The 18,327-nt window shown below is 38.2% G+C and overlaps 1 protein-coding gene across 2 annotated transcripts in view; it reads right to left on the bottom strand.

The window, feature by feature from the left end:
* Positions 1 to 1,543: 1,543 nt before the first annotated feature.
* dicer1 (dicer 1, ribonuclease III) overlaps positions 1,544 to 18,327 on the bottom strand; it is a 31,166-nt gene continuing 14,382 nt past the window's right edge. For both annotated transcript variants that reach the window (XM_088925830.1, XM_088925831.1), the window contains 16 exons: positions 18,036 to 18,168; positions 17,490 to 17,565; positions 16,651 to 16,790; positions 16,266 to 16,445; positions 14,879 to 15,092; positions 14,407 to 14,560; positions 13,262 to 13,444; positions 13,028 to 13,133; positions 12,706 to 12,881; positions 11,785 to 12,583; positions 10,632 to 10,784; positions 9,152 to 10,001; positions 8,420 to 8,688; positions 7,771 to 7,933; positions 7,476 to 7,551; positions 1,544 to 6,073 (listed from right to left, as the gene is read on the bottom strand). In XM_088925830.1, coding sequence (XP_088781956.1) covers positions 5,908 to 6,073; positions 7,476 to 7,551; positions 7,771 to 7,933; positions 8,420 to 8,688; positions 9,152 to 10,001; positions 10,632 to 10,784; positions 11,785 to 12,583; positions 12,706 to 12,881; positions 13,028 to 13,133; positions 13,262 to 13,444; positions 14,407 to 14,560; positions 14,879 to 15,092; positions 16,266 to 16,445; positions 16,651 to 16,790; positions 17,490 to 17,565; positions 18,036 to 18,168 — 3,838 coding nt within the window. In that variant the 3' untranslated portion in view covers positions 1,544 to 5,907. The remainder of the gene's footprint in view (positions 6,074 to 7,475; positions 7,552 to 7,770; positions 7,934 to 8,419; positions 8,689 to 9,151; positions 10,002 to 10,631; positions 10,785 to 11,784; positions 12,584 to 12,705; positions 12,882 to 13,027; positions 13,134 to 13,261; positions 13,445 to 14,406; positions 14,561 to 14,878; positions 15,093 to 16,265; positions 16,446 to 16,650; positions 16,791 to 17,489; positions 17,566 to 18,035; positions 18,169 to 18,327) is intronic.

Below are 18,327 nucleotides of genomic sequence, written 5' to 3'. Positions count from 1 at the left end.
CTATGACTTTCCTTCTCTTTTATTAAGTTTAGTCGCAAAGGTATTTTATTGCAGGCTCTCCACTGGCACTGTTAAGTGCAATAGAGCTGCAAGAAACCAATTCCACTAAAATGTCCCAGGTGATTCTCCCTGGGCACTTAATCAGGGAGGAATATTACTTTTAAATAAGATTAGTCTTCAGCTCTCACTGTTTAACTTTAAGCTTTCCCCCTCCCTGCTGATGCCACCCAGTAAATACATCACATTGTTTTAGTGCGAGTTTCCTGCGACTGCCATACATATTGGAACATGCTCTCCTCTCCATACCCAGGGCTCTTGTCCCAGCAATATGTGTGGTGCCACTGACAAGCTCCAGAATATGTAAATGACTCCCTTTTACTTTATGAGTAAACATCATTCTATTAAACACACATGCACTGTCAGAAACCAAAGGTTGCCTGTAAATAGTGACCTATTGGTTGCAGTACATGAGGAGAAACTTTTAAATCTTGAGGAGTGACATTTCAAAACTTTAGTCATTTGCTCCAAATGTTCACCAACTCTACTAGCATAAAATAGATCTGTGTCGGCTTCTTTATACTAGAAACATGCTGACAATGAATTCAGTTAATGAAATTAGGAACATATAGGAACATATCTAACTCATTTAAATTTTTGAAGGAGAAAAAAAAGAGATGCACTGTTCCTAAAGGTAAATTCCCATTTAATTTGACAAAATATTGTATAAACAATTTATTAAATAAGAAAAAGGGCAAATAAGGGAATCAAAGTTCTATAACAGTAGACTGCAATACTACCGTCAGACCTGCAGTCATCTGGTGTCCTTATTAGCTTGATTATCACTTGAACAATTTCCAGAGGTCTTCAGCTTTGATAACTGACAGATCTGTGCTAAATTTTTAAGGCTTAACAAAAAATTTTAGACTTAAGAAAAGTAACATTTTTACATTTTTTGTAACGAGACCTGAAAAGGTTTGGCTTCACTAACTCAATCATGGAAGTGTTGTACTTACAAAAAAAAATGGAAAAATAAAAAGGATTGCAAGGCAACAGGTTTCAGTAAATGCTCCAGTCTGAAAAGTGAATTTTTTTTCTTATTGTTACAAAGCTACAATTTAGTAAGAATATCTAAGAAAAAAACGTTTCACTCCCATTGCAAAGGAACTCGGTTCCTAAGAATTCTAATCTGCAGTTTACTCTTATGCTTACGCACAAAACATCGATTAGTTTTAGACTTGTAACATGGAAAATAAGAAAGCTATTTCATGTGTAAGTGTAATGCAGGTAAAACACAGGGCATGTTCACTCCCTGGACAGCAGCTCAAGATATTAAGTTATTACCGACATCATAAACAACAGCCTGATCTTTGATACAGCAGGACAAAAAGAATTTCATTCCTGCTAATTTGTAATTTGATCCTTATCTTATATTTCATGGCATACATGTTTCCAAACCATTAAAATGAGACTTAAAAAAGTGCAGTTAAGGTTTTTAAAACACATACAAAAACTCAAGTTAAAAATAAAAATACAAAAACACCAATGAACAACCAGACCATTACTTTATTGTAGATATACTCAGCTACAATTACAAAAAAAATAATAAAAGTATTTGTGATCCATAAGGTGCAGACCGCAAACCTCTGCAGCATGATTACAGTATGAATGAAATATTTAATGTCCCTTACAGACTGCTGCAGAATGTGATGGCCCATTATTCCCCATTTAATTCACTGTACAATGCATTGCATTCTTCAGCTAGCCTCTGAAATCAACTGATTTACAGTACAGTACTCCTGTAGTACTCACAGACTCACATGTGTAAATCTCATATTACTATTTAGTTTGTGACAAAACAGCTTGCTGCTGATATGAGTGCATTTGTTTTCAGGTAACATCTGATATATGGGTCTGATCTTTTAAATTTGTGAGGGTTTGTTTTTTAAAAAAAAACAACAGGATTTCTGTTACATAACTGAAAATTCTGGTAGCTCATGAATCACTTCTGTGCATCTTTTATCACAAGTTATTTAAGTGGAAGAAGTTAAACTGGATTGTTTAAATTTAGTGGGCGATCTGGAAAGAAACTGCCTTACGAAGCATGATGTAAGTTACATCAGTAATAATCTGACCATCAAAACAATATAACTGAATACTACTGGGCAAGGAAGTCCCGCACCATCAACATGCATGTGCAGGTTATCTGCAAATGTAAAGTTCTTGAAGAGAAAGGTGCAGGAAAGATTTCAAGCCATGCATGTTGCCAACTTGAGTTTTAGGGGAATGTTACAGTTTGAGAAGTGAAATACTGTATTAAGGCAGGACATTACTTGATATACAATACAAATGTTTCACCCCAGATTGTACAGATCCCCTAGGTCTGTTCTACAGTGTATTTAACAGATACTATCCTGCAGGCACATTATGTCTTAAAGATTACCCTTAAAAATAAACAAAAAAATCAGCAATTTAAACAGCAGCAAGGCCAAAACCACATGTTCCTCCTCTAAATATATCGGCAGATTTTTCTTTTTCTTGAAATGAGGTAAAGCGTGGTGCCCAAGTGCAATGCTTATTTGTGCTACATGTACAAAAACAAAACAATTATCTGCCTGTAAGAAAAAGATTTCAAAAGAAGTCTGCAGCATATAAAGGAGGACTACCTTACATCAAACATTTAAAAAGGTAAATAGACTTTTTTTAAAAAGCGTAAGAGGTTCATGCCAACAAAATTCAGCCTGGTTAATCGTGTTAATTCACTTAAATACAGTCCTTTTATTCAATGAAAAGAATTCACTAAGTGTGGCACCAAAAAGTGATTTCACATTCTTCAAAGTAAACCTCCAAAATATTTTTAAATTAATGTTTATGCCCAGCTTTCTAAGTTTGGGGGGGGAAAGGGTTAAAGTGAAAAAATGCATACAGTGTGAAGTCTAGGATCTTAATGAACCCTTGGTGTTGTGATGCACACTGCAATGAGGTCACGTTAGAGAACATTACACAGCCGTTACAAGCGGCGATAGTGAAATTAAACATGTACACAATAACAGATACTCATTTTAAATACACCAGGTTTCATGTAACAATGTACTGTATAGGGTCACTTAATTCACCTGCATAAGATAACCAGATTGCACCACATACAGGATAAAAACAAAATTAAACATTGACAATGGCTAAAAGAAATAGTAAAACCAATGTTTTGGTATCATTGGCCTTACGATTTGACAACCTGAGGTTAATAGCACAGTTTACCAAGGTTTGTATGAAGAAACAGACTATACTCTCACCAGTACATCAGGGAATGGAAGGAGAAAAAGTGTAAGATCTTTCACGTGTGTACACAGCTGGATTTCCAAACGACAATACAGGATTGTGAACTTACAGTATTGTGTAGTAATTTTTGTTAAGCCAACTAACCCAATAAAAACTATAAACCCACATGGCACATGGATATTGCAACTTTTTTTATTTAAGATCTATCAAGCTCTTGCAACACATTAGGAAATCAGAATTGCAAGATGTGTAACCGGGAGTTTTATATGTAAGACAAAAAAGGCACTGTTTTCATATCTTCTAGTTTAAAAATATATCAAATTGGTGCAGTTCATGGGAATGTTCATCTAGTGCAAAGTATAAATATGACAAGTTGCAGATTATCACAGTAAACACTGTATTGCATTATAATCATTAATATTTTTTCAGGTTAAAGTCTTACTGAGGAATTAAGTATGCACATTTTAAAAGATATATTTGAATAAGACAGTTACTGTCATTGAAAAAAACAGCGCAAAGACGCTTTTGAGGTAGCAGCACGCTAACTTGAACTACTGATGTATCTGCAAAGAATGTACTGGTAGCTCAGTTTTTACATAGCAGATATTTAAGATGATATACTGACAAGTATAAAAATATTCCTTGTTAAGTTTTGATCTTACCCTTCTTGTTCATTGCAATATTACTCACATGCAAATTTAATAATCTAGCTCTGAATGAAAAAAAACATGTAGACATTCTTAAAACACAGCTCAGATTAACCCCTGTATTAAGATCCTCTAAGAAGGAAAAAAAGAAAAGTGAAAATCACAATGACTTCACACTTGCAAAATACTACATGGCCAGTTTTCTGTATGCAAAAGAGCTGAAATAATGCTGAAAACAAAAAAAAAACAGTTCTCATACTGAAATTTAAATTTGCTTAACATAAAATTCAAAAAGCAATATTGCAGATACGGAATGCAATCTGTTTACTTTAACAAAACATTAAGTGACCCTTTTAAATTAGTTACAAAGATCATTTTCAAATTTTATCGCAAGAGAAAACAAAGCAATACAAACGAGCATCTACCTCAGGTTTATGTGCAGAGAATATACTCTCTCTCAGCCTCCCCTCAAAACTTCAAGCATAAATCAAAAGGGGAAATATTAAACAAAATGCAGCTAACCTCTACTGATTCACTGCTGGCAGTAAGGATAACCAATCCAACAGATTTAAAGGTCAATTAAAGAGGTATTATAGTTACAGTGCAAAAAAAAGGAAAATAATTCAAGCTTAATACATAAAACATAGCACCAAAAAAAACAGAAAACAATGCATGCAAATAACTGAGGTATTCAAGTGAAGAGTGCCTAATGCTAGATAACTAAAACAAACATTTGGGCTGTAAGCCAAGAATCATAATCACAAATGAGCTTAAACTAAGCGAAGACTGGTTTTCATCCCCTTGATCACAGAGTTATGAAAGTATACCTCACAAATGCAATTCTGTGGCATTGTGACAGTGGTAACTTTGGTAAGTGAAGTACAAATGCAATCTAGGAGAACTACAGTAAGAATCTTGTGTATGCAAAGAATGTAAAGGTGCTCCATTTCTTAAAGAAGTGACCAATTTCTTATAAAATCTGCAGCATATTTCCCAGGTGATATGTCTTTTCTATTATTGTTAAATTTATCAAAACTAAACATCAGTCAATGGAGACATCTGATGCTCTCTTTCAGGACCATTCATTTAGAATGTAATTGTTCTTGGTATAAAAAACATTAAATGAAACCTAAGCATACATTTAATTAATCACGTTGATATCTTTTTTCTATGTATATACTGGTAGCTGTATATGCAAATAGAATCCTGCAGGTAGTCTTATAATAAATGGCTACAAAAACAGGCATTCTGGAGTGTGATAAAAACAATTTATATTTCTGTGAACGGGAATGTAAAAATCCTATTTTCTATAGCAGAGAAACACACAAAGGTGAATCATTTTCAGGCTGGAGAAGACAAAAAGGTTCCAATCAGTCTTGGTTGTGTGTCTACTCCATATGCACTTCCATTGCCCAGCTGAACCTCAATGAAGTGGACTCTAGCAGTAAGTGCAATCGGGATTAAGAAAGCCATCTCAAGATTGAGATAACAGGGAATGAAGGACTATACTGGCACCCGCTCAAGCTTCTCCTCACCAGCTTGTCCACCACTGTATCTTTAACCGCTTTAGAACTGGCACTAGTGCACAGACTGAGGAATTCAAAGTTTCTTTCCTTTCTTGTATATTGTTTTAAACTATATACAGACTAATAATTAAATGTTAAGCACAAGCTTCCTAACCCACTTACACGAAGCAGAGCTTTTTTTAAAAGAAAGTAAAACAGAACAAGACAGACCTGACCTTTTTTCTTTTTCTTAACACTTGCTAACGTTATAAAGCACTCTTGTGATTAAACATAGCAGAAAAAAAGAAAAGATTGTGTTTGCGCAAAAAAACCATAATAGTTCCTTTTTTTCTTTACAAATGCTTACAGCTTTTTTTTTTTTACTTACTCGACTAAGTTATATTTCTACCTCTCAATAAAACCCATCGCCTTTTGCTCGCTTCTATTTTGTCGTTTCAGGAAGTGGGGAACGTTCCTGCTCAGCTGGTCTGAACCTGAGGTTGATTTGCCTTGAGACTCCGCAGGGCTCTCCTGGCAGCTGCTGATTTGGCGATCCTGTAGCTTCGGCCAACTCCTTTAAATTTTCCCTTTCCAACCACTTCCACAGTGACCCGGACTTTCCCATCATATGTCCTCTCAGCAGGGCTACAGAGGAAGCAACAGCAAAGCAAATGGAACACATTTCAAGATTTGTGAAGCAGAAAGAAATCCTTATCAAATTAAACTGGGGATGGGGAATAGAGGATCTGGCAGGTTCGCTTGCATTGATTCACGTCAGGAATAACACACTCAAGCCAAACAACACAATTCGTTATCCAGTAAAATTGTTAATATGAACTATATCACAAACTATCCTAAACTTTATTTTTTTTAAAAAAAAGTACAAGTGTTGTAAGAGTTTCCTCAAGAACACTGACATCTGCAGAAGAGATTTAAATGATTTTCTGAAAACACATTTTTGAACTGGAGCCTAGAGCTTGAAGATACTAAGACTGAGATGTATACTTGCCCCACAGTACGAAAGTATTTAAATGGACAGCACAGGATTGAGAGTGGTACACTTGCATTATACCTTGGAAAGCAAATGTCCTTCAAGTGGCAGAAACACATTTAAGAACATAAAGGTTGCAAAAGAGAGGAGGCCACACGGCCCAACCTGCCCACCAGATAACAATTAGCTTATTGAACCCTGTATCTCATCCAGCCATTTCCTGAAGGAAGCCAAGCTCTACGTGTACACTTCAACCACATGGCGGGGCAGCTTGTTACACACTCCCCCTATGCATCAGGATATTTACTGGTAAGAAAATAAAGCTCTTCTTGACAGATCACAGCAACTATATCTGTGTACCTTCTGTGCTTTTGAAGAAGAAAGCATTATCAGACAGAACAGAAAATATGTAAAATGTTAAAATAATTTTACATTATGTTTAAAAAAAAAATAGATCAATATGATCTCTTGGGAACACATAACCAAAGATCTTGAGGCCCTACTTGGTTGATTATAAGCCAATTGTGATTGCTAACTCAAGGTGGTTGTAAGTTAAAAAGTGCCTTTTCTGCTCGCAGAGATGGAATAAGTACTGATTAAAATCTATGGATCACAATTCAGACATTTTAGATTTATTTATATTCTGATTTATTACTCTGTTTGCTTTTGTTTATAAACCACTGCAGCTATCGAGTGCCAAAATTTTGCTGATTACTTAAACTCAACAGCAAACCTACCATACAGGATCATTAGCACTAACGAGAAGTACAATTTCAGAAACACCTGTGAATATCTCAGAATATTTCCAACATCTTTACTGCATCATTCTTCCAGATGACCTGATTTAACTATGTTTTAAACTTGTGCCTTTTGTATCAGAATATCCACGTAAATGAATGACCGTGGCACGAGAACTTAAGATAAACCACGCATTTATTTGCCCTTAAAATTATGAGATAATCCTATTTATGAAATAATCAAATGTTCAAATTATAAGCACATTCTGTTTACATCAAGGGTCATAAAGTGCACTCTTAATTGATCTAGAGCACCCACCTGAATTTGGCCGTCTCTGGCTCCATTTCTAACAACTCACGCACAGGAGAACGAGGAACATTTGCTGAGAATTTTTCTAAAGACAAAAACATTTCACTTTTAAAAAAATGTGCTACTGAAGTACAAAAACAGAATATTCAGAATATGATGTTTGATGTTTTATTATAAGTACACAGTAACTCAATATGACATTTTCTATTAATGGTGAATTGTAGCGTTCTGAAGACTGCTTGTCTAATGAACAGTGCGATTTGGTTCTTAACATCATCAAGTTTAATTGGGTTTAATTTCTTACCTATCAGGGGCCTCATCATTGGATAGTACACTTGCCAAACTGTCTCCAAAGACATCCCACTATCCATGTAAATGGCACCAGCAAGTGACTCAAAGATATCACCCATTGCTTTTGGAACTTCAATGTCCTCTTCTTTTTCCTCATCTTCTTCAGATCGTCTGAGCTAAAGTTTGGAAAATGCAAAATGTAAACATCACATTTTGAAAAATTGCCTCCAACACGTCTACAGGGACATCAAGAAAAAACACTATTTACAGATTTTTGCCATTTATTTTTAGTAGTCTCAAATGGTGTCCCTTAGGCATAACAAAAATTTGCTAGTCAAAAAAAAGAAGGTTCATTGCCAAGATAACAATTTCAAACAAATTAAATCCAACTGTATTTTACAACACTTGAAATCACAAAAATACAAAACAGATTTTATAATAACTGAATATCCTGCATTGAGGACACAGCTGTATGTTAATAAGAAAAAAAAAATCCATGAACACACTGTTTAATGAGATATACACACACACAACTGAATTACCTATACCTGGAAGCCACTAAAAGAAAAGCCCAAGATATTAAAATGCAAAAGTCTTGTTTCTAAGTTCTAAACTACAGTCACATGTTTGACGAAGCTGCCTATGCAGGACAAACCACTAACCTCAGAATCCATCCCTTGCATTTCATTTTTTTCAAGTTGAAACTGCACAAAGTCATCAATCACGTGGAACAGCTCTGGTGAGACGGCTTTGAAGTACTTATGGTAGTCGTACTTGACCGCCAGAGAAGCGAAGATGGTGTTGTTGACAAGGGCAGATCGCAGGTCAGTCAGCACTCCAGGAGAGTGCTGCCGCGGATCTTCATAAAGGTGCTTTGTAATGAGGTAGTCCAAAATTGCATCCCCAAGGAACTCCAGCCGCTGGTAACAATCTTTCAGACCAAGGACAAAATGGTAACTATCATTCAATGGCCTGAGAACAGTAGCAGTCACATAAAGAAATGTGCTGGGTTTCTACATAGGACATTGCAGTCTTTCTATAAGAGCAACAGTTAAATTCCATCTTAAGCTTTCCCCCCCAATATTTAATACTTTTCTACCACTAGATGTCAGCACAGTCCAAATAAATCCTAACAATTAAAGGTAATAAGGAACAAGTAAAGGTTTATTCCATGCTGAAAAGAGAAGAAACACAACATTGTGTTTCTTTTCTTCTCTTTTCAGCATGGAATAAACCTTTACTTGTTCCTTTGCAGCCTAACCATGCTGACGCAGCTACCTAATTGAACTAATTAAAGGTGATGCCCATTTTAAAGAAATACGGCTTACACAGCACAATCTACAATGAAGTGGATGATGCCGACAGAGTAGAACAGAAGCAGCAGCTGTGCTTACCTGTGATGGTGTTGTAGTGGTAAGAAGCATGAGTGAAGGCTTGTAGAAGGTAGGCCTTGTTGTGAAAGGTGTAGTTGATCTTCTCTTCAAAGTTTTCAAAACCTGAAATCAGGTGGTTGAGGGTTCGTTCAGCATCTGGATGGTCAAACATGCATCTGGGTGGGATTTTCAGCCAACCATACTCCACGTCTTTAGTGTGATCCTTGCCAAGCTCAGCCTGAAGGCTGGTGTTCCTGATGTCTCTGCAAGCCTTCTTCTCCACAGGCAGTACTTTTAAACCTAGGGAGCACAGGAACAGCTGGGCGGCTCTCTCACCACAGCTGGTGAGATAGCAGCCCAGCAGGGCCTCCACACAGTCAGCGATGCTCTTGTCCGCGATGCACTGCTCAGTGTGCAGGTCGTAGGAGATGGACTGCTTGCCGGTGTCTGCCCCACAGTTCTCTTCAGATGGATTCCAAAATCCCACCACAAAGTCATCCTCATCGCCGGCCTTGCTGGGGTCGAGGTAGCACATGGCATCCCATGAGCTGTAATCAAACTCATCTATATCAGAAGAGAACTGCACGTTTGCCAGAGAAGTCTTTTTGGGTGCTTTCCATTCATAGTTGGGCTCTGCAGGTGGGAAAGATGCAAGAGATATCTTCTTTCCAAAGGCTCCGGAACCAATCAGCATATTATCAATGAATTTTATGTGCTCCTGGTAATATTCCAGATCATCCTCGACATTGACCTCATCTTTCGGCTCCTTCCACATCAGGTCATCATCATCTTCATCAACATCGTCAACATCCTCCTCATCATCATCATAGTCTTCCTCAGATCTTCCGTTAGCTAATGGATTCTCTTTGTTCTAAAAAATAATTTTTGCAAGTTAAATCTGTAAAAATCTTTAACGAACAAACAGAAGAGATTAAACTAGATTAATTATAAAGAAGAGCGTGAACTGGACACGTCCTTGCCGCAATGATTTGGTTAAGCTTTCTAATACAATAAATAGGAGAGCTACATAAAAGCTGTTTATAAAACTGCATAAATTACTACCACTGAAATGGGAACACAAAGCCCTTCCAAAGGAATAAAGCAATGCCCTCTTGTGGCAAAGGTTTGAAAATGCAAAATAAGGCAGTATTAACTTTTAAAAAACACTAATGATGAAAACAAAATCAAGAAACTGCAATACAAGACTGAAGTCTGGAAATAATCTGTCATGGTATAAAATACTACTAAAAAAGGCTCTTAATTTTGTAATGTCACAGTTGTAAAATTCACTGTGGTTTAACACAAGTTTGTACTTCTATACAGTTATATACTGTAAGTGCTTTCCTCTAATATAGACAAGCAATGCATCTGCTGTGTTATGCGTGTTTATTCATTCTTCATCACAGACACTAACAGATATAAATTAATGGAAACACTCTAGTCTAATTGTAACATAATGGACTTAGTGTTTAGCTTTATTACGAGCTTTAGCTCTGCCTACCTCTTCTGAATCCCACTTGTCTGTACTGCTTTTGTCTTGATTCACCACATATCCAGGAGGAAGCCAGTTCACAGGTGGATCAAAAATTGAAACCACCATTCGACTAGGGAGGCCCTTCTTCTTCCCAAGGCGGTACAGATTGCAATTACTAACCTGAAAAAACGCAAAAAAAAGTTGTGTATATAAGTTTTAATTTACACTCACAAGTATTTTAAACAACTATGCTCACCTTTCCAACACCTATTCTAGCTTATTCCACATCAAAAGAGGAATCAAAGCCAACAAACAAGTGTGAGATACTAAAAATTTCACCAGTTGTTGGCAACGCACCTCTGCTGCTTATAAATGGAAAGAACCCACACGATCGGATGACAGCACTTTACTTCTTAACTGAACTTTACTTCTCTTTCAGTGCAAAAAACTTTAGTGACCCAGAAACAGCATCAGGTTCTTTAACAGATACACAGCAATGTATTTTTCCAATGGGTTTCCTGAACAGCATTAACCTGGAACGTTTACTTAAAGCACTTGACCAAAGATATCCAACATTCCCAAATCTATTTAAACCCCTGGTTTATAAGATACGATATATATGAGGTGCCTCAGGAGAAGGACTGCTCTTAATGGCAGTCACCAACCCTGGAAGTAAGCTTGCAGACAGAAGCTGAATCACCACTCTACCATCAGTAAAGGAGTTTAATACAGATAGATTACACAAGGGACAACTACTATTGATCTGGAAATCCAATCTTCCAGATCCAAATTGATTTTCAGCACTACAATTAAATCAAAAGCGGTACATTTATTTAGATTTGACTGGCAGACCTTAGCGTGCAAAACCTTGACAAGATCAGAATGAGAAGTCGTATGAATTTTGCTCTTAATTCTGTTTCAGTTAAGCTCAGCCACAACTTGACTTTTTTAAATGACAATCTGAATATCTGCCACGGCACTACAAAACAGTTAAAAGCCTTCCTGTCAAAGAAGACAACAGTCTGAAATTTCCCTGTCATGACACAATTCTGTTGCACATAATTTATATGCTAAAATGTTTAATAAGTATTTCATTACCAGTGAAACCTGCTGCCTGTCTTTTGAGAGATACTGTCCCGCTTTTGTTTCTAAGGCAGAGAGGTTCAGCACTGTACCTCACCTTTTTGCTTCTCATGTAGGAAAGACGGCCTTCATGAGCGTCAGGATAGGTACAAAACAAATAGGTGGTAATTGCATGCTTAAGGAAGGAGTCTCCTAGCATCTCCAGCCGCTCCAGATTGAACCCATCGCTGGCGTTTGAAAGGGTCAAGGCCTGTAAAATAAGACCGGGGTTTGGGCCAAGGGTTTTGGGGGAGTCGCTGCAGACAGGGCTGGTAGCAAGTTTTGAAACGTGTGAAGCATCTGATAAAGGTGCTGCTGAGGAACTGGCTGTTGCAGTCACTGCCACTGCCAGGCAACCATCTGAGGTAGATTTTATAGCATGTCCATCAAATTTATTACTCCCTGGAGTACATTCAATGCTGGGCATGGGCTGGTTCTCAATGCTCCGTGAGTTCGGCATGGGAACTGAGGTAGTCGATTGCAAAGGTATGTCACTCTTGCAGGAGTTCAGTGGATGACATTGGCAATTGCTGCCTCCACTAAGGTCATTAGCAGTGCCATTCATGAGGTTCTCAGCACAAAGACAGTTCCTGCTAGCTCTGCTCCTTTGTGAGGGGTTGGGTGCATGTAGCTTATCGGGTGACTTCTCAACAGGTGTGGTGCAGTTCACAGATGGCTGAGTCCCCCTCGGTGGTGAGGAGTCTTCTAGTTTAGCACCTTGATGTGCAGCATTTTCAGGGGCTACAGTTCTGCTGTGCTTACAGTAATTTTCACCTTCTTCTATGCAAGAGCTGGGACTTGAGATGAAAGCCTTGCTGTCTATAGATTTCTTCCATCCAAAATCCAAGTTAGGGTACCTGAGACAAATTAAACACAAACGCTTTACTGCTATTCAGAGACTGAAGTTAAGGACAAGCTGATTCTGCTTTAGCAGTTTAGATAACACAGCATGACTGGAAAACCAAAGGAAGCTGCAGACCTAAACTCTGGAGGCAGAGCTTTGACCCCAACACCTGCATCACTGGCTGTCTGGGCTCGGAGCTCCTCTGCAGTTAGAAGGCAGTGTAGACGATAGAGGATGCTGGGCAGACAGACTGCTTTTCTCCACAAGGAAGCTGGAATGGGGTGGATGGCGCAAAGCTCAGGAACTAAAATCTGAAAAATGTGCAAAAGAATGTCCATTTCTCGTTTTATCTGAAGTTAAAAAACATACACATAAGGATCTACATGCAATTCTCAGCAGCAAATCTAATAACTGTGATGATCAATTGAATGAAATGTCCTAACGGCAGACTACCCACCTGTTTATTTTGCAGGCTTTCCCATTTTGCTTTTCTCTTCTCAGCACTGCTCAAAGGAAGGGCTTTACCTTTTTGATTAAGGTGTCGTGGGGTTAAAAGGTTCAATCTAAAGAGAAAGGATAGTAAAAGATATTGTGCATTTAAATTTCCCTTCTATTTAAATAAACAAGAAAATCCAAAAGCCTTCATGCAACCATGTATACATCAATGTTTTCCTTTTCTTTAACTGCATACCTTGAGGATGTGTGATCTACATCCAGAAGAGGCTGGTTTAAGTTGGACAGATCAAGGTTGTACTTGGTTTTGTAGTACTCTGCAAAAGTTTCATACTCCGGAGATGGAAATTTACTCAAGGGTGTAAGATCAGTGTAGACATCTGCTACATAGAAACGATGAGGCTGGTCAAAATTGCGATACCTGATAGTAGGAAAAGAGAGAAAACATGCAAATGATTCTTTTATTAAATTTAGAAAGCCAATGGCACTTGGTTTTAAAACAAGACCAATTTGCTTCATTACTCTACTCTCCACCCCACTGATATGTGGTGAGTGTTCTGGTGCACTATGGCTGCTGTCGTATCATCCAGTTTGGGCTGCACATTGGTGGTGGAGGTGGAGGGAGTCCCCACTACCTGTAAAGCGCTTTGAGTGGAGTGTCCAGAAAAGCACTATATACTGTAAGTGAAAGCAATTACTATTATTTGTTAAAGTTAAATACAATACAGAGAAAGAAGGTTCAATCAGCCCTTTGACATGGGAAGTAATTCCCCACAATGTTGGTATTTATTTTGAGTCACCAAATGCGTCTAGGTTGAATGGCTATGAACACCACAACCATGCATGGGGAACAAAGATGAGTCTGCCTTCACCTCCATAGACTAGCCCACCTTCAAGCCACTTGTCTTCTGACATGTAAGAGGAAACACAGCCCCATGCAGTAAATTCAGCTCAGGTGCGTCCCTCACCACCCTAATCCCACGCTGCCCCGCTGGGAATCCTGGTCCCAGGCTGCAAGCAAGGCAACCCTCAAAGCCTGGATCACAGAGCTTAGCCTCCAGTCGGCAAAGCAAATTTACCAGCTAAGCCACTCCCACTGACCTCAGGGGCCTTGTATTCTCCCGTGAAGGGAGGCTAGCTTTTGGTGTAGAGCAACTCGCAGCTGTCTGAGGAAGCTCTGTATGGCTCAGCTGGAAAGTGCCAGCCTGATCCCAGCAGGGCATAGGCAGTGTGCCTTCTCAGACAGAGGAGAACTCGGCTATACCTAAAAGCCAGAGAAATCAAGGCCATCGGGGTTCCTGGGCAATTGCAACACTAAACGTCATTCTCATGGACAGAATAAGCCAATCTGGAAAAAATAGACTTTCTATACATTCTGCCTACCTTGGAATGATAACTGCGTCTTGGTAGTCCTCCAGTCTGAAAGTGAAAGGGTTCTGCTTTGTGTACTGTGTGCTAGGAATGCCAATACGTGCTTCAGAGTTTTCAATATCTTCCATGAACTTGAAGTCCAAGTCCAAAGTGTTAGAGTTATCAACTGATGGAAAAAACACAAAATTCAAAACTTACTAAAAATGTGCATCAGGTAACCAGCTAATATATACCATTCTCTCAACAGTCTGTTATTCAGATCTAGAAAAAAAAGAAAATGCTGTTTCACAAGTATCTGCTATGCTTGAACATTATTTTCTATCTCCCAAAAAGCAGGTAAGCTGTTCTATAATGTCAAAATGCAAGACGGGTATCTGACTGAACCTCGGAGCTTATTCAGATACTCACAGGGACAAAAGGAAAACAGACCCGTTAACTCCAAGGAAGAGGTTAGGCTCCACTTTATTTTATTCCAAGCACTTACCAACATTAAGAGGTAGAACACAATAGGCTGAATCAGCTTCTGTAGGTTTAAACTCTAGTGCAGGTTTCTCGAGACGAAGAATGTGGGAGAAAATGTACTGGTGGAGCCTGGTAATGAGCTGCAGCTGCTGGGCACTGAGGGTGAAGCCAGACTTCTGCAGCTCAATGGATATGGTGACTTCTCCTGAACGAGTATAGACTGGGAAGTGAGGGATCTGAACAGGACAACAACAACACACTTTGAGGATTCTCCTACGAACAACAATTTCAAGTAAAGACGTAGGCTTAAGTGATCCTTTTACTTCAAACCACAGTAATGTCTCCACTTAAAAAAAACCAATACAAGGGTAATTTGAAGCCATCTGTGAATCAAGTGGAGAAAACATAGAAGGTATTCATCATCTTATAACTTTAAAAACTGTTGTCTATATTGTTCAAGTAAACTCTGCAACTTTGAAATATTTCTCACATTCAGAAATCTAAAGTTAGAATGGACTGGAAAGCTGCCATGTTTCCTATAATGATACGACCCTACATATGTTTATCTGTTTCTTTGGGTCATGTTACACAATATGGTATTTAGACAGTTATGCAGCCTGTCATTTATGTTTAATTTTGTGTATTGTTCCACTCTGGTATATTCTTGGTCATTGACAACAGATTAAAGTATGGCAGAAATGTGTCATTTAGATACACATTACACTTCTTGGAAAATTCAATTTCTGATACATGGAAGGGAGAAGTTTCCTTTTTGGAAGGAATAAAAATCAGAACTTGTGAAGGCCCACATCAGCTGAGTAGGAATGTTATGCTGAAACATTAGAAGGTACTGACAGATGCTGACTGTAGAACTGCAGCTAATCCAGGCAAGCCTGTCCCTGGAAAATAGGTTTTCAGAAGTGGTGTGTGAAGGATTTAAAATGTGCTAAACTAATCCAACATCAGCTCCAGAAGAAGAAAAACATTTCATTCAATAGCAACTGCTAACCTATTTAAATCACTACACACACAAAATACTAATGAGCCTTAAAGTCTTTTCAGTACTTATACAGAAGCTAAAAATGCTGAATACTGAACCACCTAATCAGTGCTTGTTAAACTATACCACTGGAGTACTACGAGTCCTGGAGTGGCAGGTTTGTGCCAGTGTTAGAGACAAGTTTCAATTCTGACTAACACAGAACACTGGTGCTCACTTCGTATTCACTTTAGTAGTTCAATTAAGTTATTAACATATAAGCCGTCTACTGAAAACCAGAAACAAACCTGCCTCCTTAGCACCAGACTTGGACTGTCTTGGACTAACATTTAAATGTATAACTGAATTCTGTGATTTAAGCTACAAGGTATAATGTAATAGCAATAATAAAATGAAATGTAATAGTTACCCGAGGTATTGGTTTGGCTGTTAATATTCCGAAACACCTGGTGGTGTCTTCTGGAGGATAGAGCTTCCTCCTACGGAAGTTGAGCTCATCAGGAAGAGGAGTGGTGAGAACCATCCCTATCACATACAGGTAGCAGGGTTGCTCAGGAACTGGGTAACTGGCTCTCAGACACTCTGGAATCTGTTTGGACGGTAGGGGAAAAAAGGTTACAAGCAATTTTTCTCAAGACGCTGAAAAATAAATTGGATACACAATCAGTTTCTAGCCATTTCGTTCATTTAAAGTTTTAACGACAACAAATTCCTGCCAAAGCTGAAACCCCAGGTAGTATGAAGTAATCATAAGAAGCTTGAAAATGTGCAGAAATACAGCTAACTGTACTAACAGCTTTCGGATAACACTGCCTCCTCTTGGTGGATCCTGGCCTCCCTGGAACACTTGTCTCCTCCTCATCGTGTAAATCCAGTTCTTCCTCGTACTTCACAGTCTCCTTCCCCACCGGCATCAGATGGTCATCCAGCTCACCTTGTGCAAAAGAGAGGCACATGGATATACTCAGTGACTCCGCCGAACAAGAGTAACTCATGGCAGTGCAGTCAGAGGGAATAGTTATTCTTTCATTACCCCAAAGGAGTCCAATGGAGTTTTGCACTTTTAAAGCTGAGATCACACAGTGCAAGACTCAAACCCAATGCTACAGTTTGAACAATGGAATACTATTACAGCTATTGAAAAGTTCTTTCTTGCTACCTGATAAAAGCACATAGCCCAGGATTAACCGTGCTAAACAGGTCTGAACAGGTCACAAACTGTTCCTGGTCATCTCAGAAGACAACTGCAATGCATTACTCTATTAGGGATATTAGCAAAGCGAAATTAGGAGAGGAACTCTAAAAGCCTTTTTATGCTTGTACTGTCTTCATTCACAACAGATATAAAGCCACTGTTTATTTCAGTATATGTTGATGGAAAATGTAATATCAAAATAAGCACCATTCACTACTTTGCTAAATGGGTACTGCACATTTCATAAATAGGCAATATAAATGTTAGTGTATATAAGTCTGTATCTGGACAATACTAAGGAACACCACTCATCTACTTTTAAACAAATCTGGTCTTTCGCAGATTCATATCATTGACATTTTTGCATAATCATTTATACATGATAAAAATATATTAATCATCATTACCAACAATTAATACTCCCAGATGTCTGTTTACCTATTTTGTGTAATTTTTCACAGCAGACAAGGGCAACTGCTTTCTCAGCTAGTCTTGCACAATACATTTTGGGCCCCTAGGAAGAACATTAGAAAATATCAGCAGCTGAAACACAGGTATTCCTCTACTGCATACAGAATTACACCAACGAAAAGATATTTTTTATAAGTTTATATAAACTATCAACAGAGATACTGACAGTTTAAGTTTCAAGAGTCAGACTTAGATATTAAGTGGAAAGTTCAAACACTTGAAAACCCTTTTAAAAAGGTAAAAGTATAATGTTTAAGTAATGAACTAGAAATCTGCTGAGATTTTTTAAAAAGAATTTGCACAAGCTCAGTTAGTGCATCAGTGAATGGCAGCCTGCAGCTCAGTTCACTCACCAGGCACTGGGCAATAGTCATTGTTAATTTCAAACCTGATAGTTTAAAGGCTATGGAAATAGACTTAAAACAAATCTTACTTAAACATTGTATTCCACTTCTAAAAACTGTTAAGGCAAGGACAGATTGCATACAGTAATTTGTGAAGCTTGGCACTCACAGCAACTGGAACTCTGAGAGGAGAGTTGATGGGAAGGTAAAGAGTAGACTGATACATCCCATCCTGGAGCTCCACTGTTTTACACTTTGGTGCCAGGTGAGTGAATGGATCACTAGGTAACCTGGCACAGTACCTATTAAAGAAAAGAACAGAAGCACATCAGTTCAGTTACTGTTGATAATCACATGCACAAACTCCTTACACAATTTAACTGTAAAGGGCAAACAGCAGAATCACTACACGGTCTATTTCAATATGATGGAACTACTCAGTATGTGAGTTTGAGCAAAAT

Source organism: Atractosteus spatula, chromosome 9, assembly GCF_055471065.1.
Source record: "Atractosteus spatula isolate fAtrSpa1 chromosome 9, fAtrSpa1.hap1, whole genome shotgun sequence".
NCBI lineage: Eukaryota > Metazoa > Chordata > Actinopteri > Semionotiformes > Lepisosteidae > Atractosteus > Atractosteus spatula.
Note: the sequence above shows the minus strand (reverse complement) of the source record. Positions and strands in the feature narration are given on the sequence as shown.